This window comes from Carcharhinus amblyrhynchos, unplaced genomic scaffold (genome assembly GCF_965287045.1).
Source record: "Carcharhinus amblyrhynchos unplaced genomic scaffold, sCarAmb.v2.hapA chromosome_1180, whole genome shotgun sequence".
Taxonomy (NCBI): Eukaryota; Metazoa; Chordata; class Chondrichthyes; order Carcharhiniformes; family Carcharhinidae; genus Carcharhinus; species Carcharhinus amblyrhynchos.
Genome location: NW_027650920.1, coordinates 20,834 through 25,532, shown reverse-complemented (window position 1 = coordinate 25,532; position 4,699 = coordinate 20,834). Strand labels below are relative to the sequence as shown.

Here is a 4,699-nt window from a genome sequence, read left to right as displayed (position 1 = left end):
AGAACACATTTTACAACAAGTATTGGCATCGCTTTCAACAATTGAAATACTCAAAAATGGCATGGTATAATCCTTAACAGCTAGCTATCTCTGTTGTTCCAGTGTAAGCAACACGCGTCCGTCAACATCAATCCTTTTCTCAGAACATGTTCGCACCAAACTCCGATATGGTCAGGGGGATGCTCGATTTGAACACCTCTGGACAGAGATCCAGACAGACAGCTGCCTACTGACCCTCATACAGCAAGCTCCAGAGAAAGATCCCAACAGCAGAATCTGAGAGGAAGAGACCCATTCCCTCATGGATTCCAGCCTCTGAATCCGGAGAGAGAGAGACAGAGAAGAGCGACCTCTCTCCAAAGACCCCAAACAGCAGACTGGCCTCCTTCTGTACTGTCGGGATTCTATGCTCAGTTGCGGACGTATCCCCGTTGCGGGAAGGCGAGCGGTCCTGAGGTTCGGTGCGGCGCAGTCCACCAGGAAATACGGCAGCTCTCCCCCGCCCCCCCCGACCCCGCTCCGTCTAGACGGGGCGGGACTTCAGTCCGACCCACACGCCCCGCCTTGGGTCTCTTCGCCCGACCCCGGGGCGGGAGAACCTGAAATCGAGGACACGGATTTAGAGCGGGAAATCCGCCGCCGACGAACGGAGAGCAGGGAAAACGACCGGGAATTCCGACAGTCCGGGGGGACGGACTCTCGATCCGCGTTCCTCTCACTCCCGGGACGGGGGCATCGCTGGCAAGGCCAAGCCTTGTTGCCCACTCTCTAATTGCACCCCCTCCCCTCGCCTTGAGAAGGTGGGGGGGGGTGAGATGGTTTCTTGGACCCTCTGCATTCCTGTGCGGTGTGGGTCCCACAATTTCACCCCACTGCAGTGAAGGAACATTGATATATTTCCAAGTCGGGCTGTGGGGGGGGGACTGGGAGGGGACCTGAGCCTCCCCTCCGTCCACACTTCACCCGACCAAGGGTCAAACCCCCGAAAGCGAGTGGCCTTTCCTGCCAAATAAACCCAGTTGGACTTTAACCTGGCGTTGTGAGACTTCTTACTGGGTCAAAGTCTTAAGGCCAGAGTCTGGGAATCCCCCCCCAATCCCGGGAATCCAGCCCCGTGAGTCCGTGTTGGGACCAAGGCTGGAAGGGACTCAGAGAGCCCCTGACAGTACAGCGGGGGCTGGGCAGGGTTTGATCCCCGGGACCCTGTGTTACCTTCAACACAAAACCTCCCGTGGATCAGAAGGAAATCCCGATGAGATTGGGGCACGCGGGTTACCTGGAGCTTCCGCCTTTTTCATCAGGTAGATTCCCATCCCCCAGGCAATGCCGAGTATTCCCAGAGCGAGAAGGGACCTGATGATGAGGATGACACTGGGTTCCAGTGTGCGTGGCTCTGTGTCCCTCCTGGACGGGGTTGTAGTCTCTGGGGTTGTTAACTGGGTGGTTGTGCGTGGGGGTTGCCAACCTGTGAAATATCAGCAAGAATTAACTCCCTTCACACCGACATCAACCTGCTGCTCAGAAACACTCGCTCCGGATAAATGGCCTCCTACGGTCCGTGCTCTGATTCGGAGACGGAAGCTCCGGCACCAGAGAGTCAGAGACGGAGACCACTCGGCCCATCGAGTCTGCACCAACTACAATCCCACCCAGGTCCAATCCCCGGAACACCATGCATTCACCCCAGACAGTCCCCCACATGAATCAGCAATTTAGCATGGCCAATCCACCAAACCCAAACATCTTTGGACACTAAGGGACAATTTAGCATGGCCAATCCACCTAACCCAAACATCTTTGGACACTAAGGGGCAATTTAGCATGGCCAATCCACCTAACCTACACATCTTTGGACACTAAGGGGTAATTTAGCAATCCTTCCTCAGATATTGGGTTTTGCTAAATCCAGTCGAAATTCAGGGGAATAAACTGTGGAACAAATGGAATCAGACTGACTTCCAGATAAATTCTGTAAAAAACACATGTTCTCAGATTGTGTTCTGCAGGAGATTGGAAAGAGAGAAAGAACTTCAACGTATAAATCGCTTTCCACAACGAGATCACTTCTCAATGTACTCTATGAACGGTATGCTTTTGTCTGTATAGTGCACAGAAACAATACTTTTCACTGTATCCCAATACATGTGAGAATAATAAATCAAATTAAAATGAGATATGGTTGAACAGGAAACTAAAAACAGAGATTATCAAATGGAGAGAGAGGGAATCGCTGAAATTGGAATAGGTTTTTACCTCGCACAGTGAGTGTTGTCCCAGGGATACTTTGCCACCTCTGGGGAACATCTCCTGTTGTCTCCACTCCACAGAAATACCAGTTTGCATCGCTCCACCTCAGACGATTTATCCGGATGGTTCCGGTCTTTTCCGTATCTGGCTTTCCCAGGAATTCAATCCGGCCTCGGTAATCCGGGTGAACAAATCCCGTTGAGACGTTGAATATAAATTCTCCGTGAAACTGATTCCTCCTCCAGTAGATACCAATCGTTCTGGGGCGGTGAGATTCTGGGTAAGTGAATGAACAAGGAATATCGACTGATCCCCCTTCCATACCTTCCACCCGGGGAGTCTGGATCACGGAGAAACCATTTCCATGAATCATCGCTGAGGGGGAAGGAAAACACCAAATGGTTATCAATTATAAACCCAAATAAACCTCATCCAATTGGAAACCAGCCCCAGATTTCTCCCCGTGACAGAGGGAAACCTGTATCCCACAAAGCAATCACGCAGCTCAGTTACACACCCCGAACCCCTCGATTAGATTCCAGTCTGTAACTCACTCCCGGGTATCTGTTATTCTATATATAAACCACCCCGAACCCTTCGATTAGATTCCAGTCTGTAACTCACTCCCGGGTATCTGTTATTCTATATATAAACCACCCCGAACCCCTCGATTAGATTCCAGTCTGTAACTCACTCCCGGGTATCTGTTATTCTGTATATAAACCACCCCAAACCCCTCGATTAGATTCCAGTCTGTAACTCACTCCCGGGTATCTGTTATTCTGTATATAAACCACCCCGAACCCCTCGATTAGATTCCAGTCTGTAACTCACTCCCGGATATCTGTTATTCTATATATAAACCACCCCGAACCCCTCGATTAGATTCCAGTCTGTAACTCACTCCCGGATATCTGTTCTTCTATATATAAACCACCCCGAACCCCTTGATTAGATTCCAGTCTGTAACTCACTCCCGGGTATCTGTTATTCTATATATAAACCACCCCGAACCCCTCGATTAGATTCCAGTCTGTAACTCACTCCCGGATATCTGTTCTTCTATATATAAACCACCCCGAACCCCTCGATTAGATTCCAGTCTGTAACTCGCTCCCAGGTATCTGTTATTCTATATATAAACCACCCCGAACCCCTCGATTAGATTCCAGTCTGTAACTCACTCCCAGGTATCTGTTATTCTATATATAAACCACCCCGAACCCCTCGATTAGATTCCAGTCTGTAACTCACTCCCGGGTATCTGTTATTCTATATATAAACCACCCCGAACCCCTCGATTAGATTCCAGTCTGTAACTCACTCCCGGGTATCTGTTATTCTATATATAAACCACCCCGAACCCCTCGATTAGATTCCAGTCTGTAACTCACTCCCGGGTATCTGTTATTCTATATATAAACCATCCCGAACCCCTCGATTAGATTCCAGTCTGTAACTCACTCGCGGGTATCTGTTATTCTGTACATAATTGCCTTTCGGACTGTGGGAGAAAACTGGAGCTCCCGGAGAAACCCACGCTGACATGGGGAGAATTTGCAATCTCCACACAGTGATCGGTGCCGGGAATCGAACCTGTGTCCCTGGCTCTGTGAGGCAGCAGAGTGAATCACTGTGCCACTGAGCCGCTGAAGCAGCAGAGAGGTTCCGAGATCGGGTTTACTCACCTACGGAGAGGGACAGGAGGAGCAGGCGAAGGGCAGAGTCCATCATTGTTCTTGCCTTCACTCTGAGGTTCTGGGGGAGACGTCGCTGGTCACTGGGTAATGAGAAACACCCAGAGGTTCTGCTTTTGTGTTTCCTGTTTCTCAACTCTGATCTTTTGCCTCCGGTAAGGAAATCACCTCCTCGAATTATCTCGCTCGCTCATTGTCAGATCCGGGGCCCTCAACGTCCTCCCACCCGACAGATAAACTCTCGAGAGCAAACAAGTCACAGTAACAGGAAAAGATGTTGAAATCTAAAGCGTCAATGTGTGACCACCATGACTTTAGTGGCCGAGAGGTGCCAGGGATTAACGTAGAGGTAATCGAGGCCAAAGAGTCTGAACCCAGGGCATAAGGAGGAGGAACGTTAACCCTACAACCTGCTGGGGGTTCAATGATTTAGCAAGGCCAATCCTCCCAATCTACACATCATTGGACACTAAGAGGCAATTTAGCATGGCCAATCCTCCCAATCTACACATCATTGGACACTAAGATGCAAGTTAGCATCGCCAATCCTCCCAATCTACACATCATTGGACACTAAGAGGCAATTTAGCATGGCCAATCCTCCCAATCTACACATCATTGGACACTAAGATGCAAGTTAGCATCGCCAATCCTCCCAATCTACACATCATTGGACACTAAGAGGCAATTTAGCATGGCCAATCCACCTAACCTACACATCTTTGAACACTAAGGGGCAATTTAGCATGGCCAAT

General features: G+C 49.7%; 1 protein-coding gene across 1 annotated transcript; it reads right to left on the bottom strand.

The window, feature by feature from the left end:
* Window positions 1-1,092: 1,092 nt before the first annotated feature.
* LOC145340592 (paired immunoglobulin-like type 2 receptor alpha) lies at window positions 1,093-4,067 on the bottom strand. Its single transcript, XM_080185060.1, has 3 exons — window positions 3,936-4,067; window positions 2,254-2,622; window positions 1,093-1,465 (listed from the first exon to the last, which is right to left on the bottom strand). Exons 1-3 carry the CDS (start codon window positions 3,979-3,981, stop codon window positions 1,215-1,217), a joined length of 666 nt encoding a protein of 221 aa, XP_080041186.1. The 5' UTR covers window positions 3,982-4,067; the 3' UTR covers window positions 1,093-1,214.
* Window positions 4,068-4,699: the final 632 nt, after the last annotated feature.

Bases quoted from the DNA above. Each gene is read 5' to 3' on its own strand.
- LOC145340592 (XM_080185060.1), bottom strand. From the start codon at position 3,981: ATGATGGACTCTGCCCTTCGCCTGCTCCTCCTGTCCCTCTCCGTAG. The intron at 2,623-3,935 runs GTGAGTAAACCC...CTTCCCCCTCAG, and splicing joins CCTCCTGTCCCTCTCCGTAG to CGATGATTCATGGAAATGGT. The intron at 1,466-2,253 runs GTAAAAACCTAT...GATATTTCACAG, and splicing joins GACAACACTCACTGTGCGAG to GTTGGCAACCCCCACGCACA.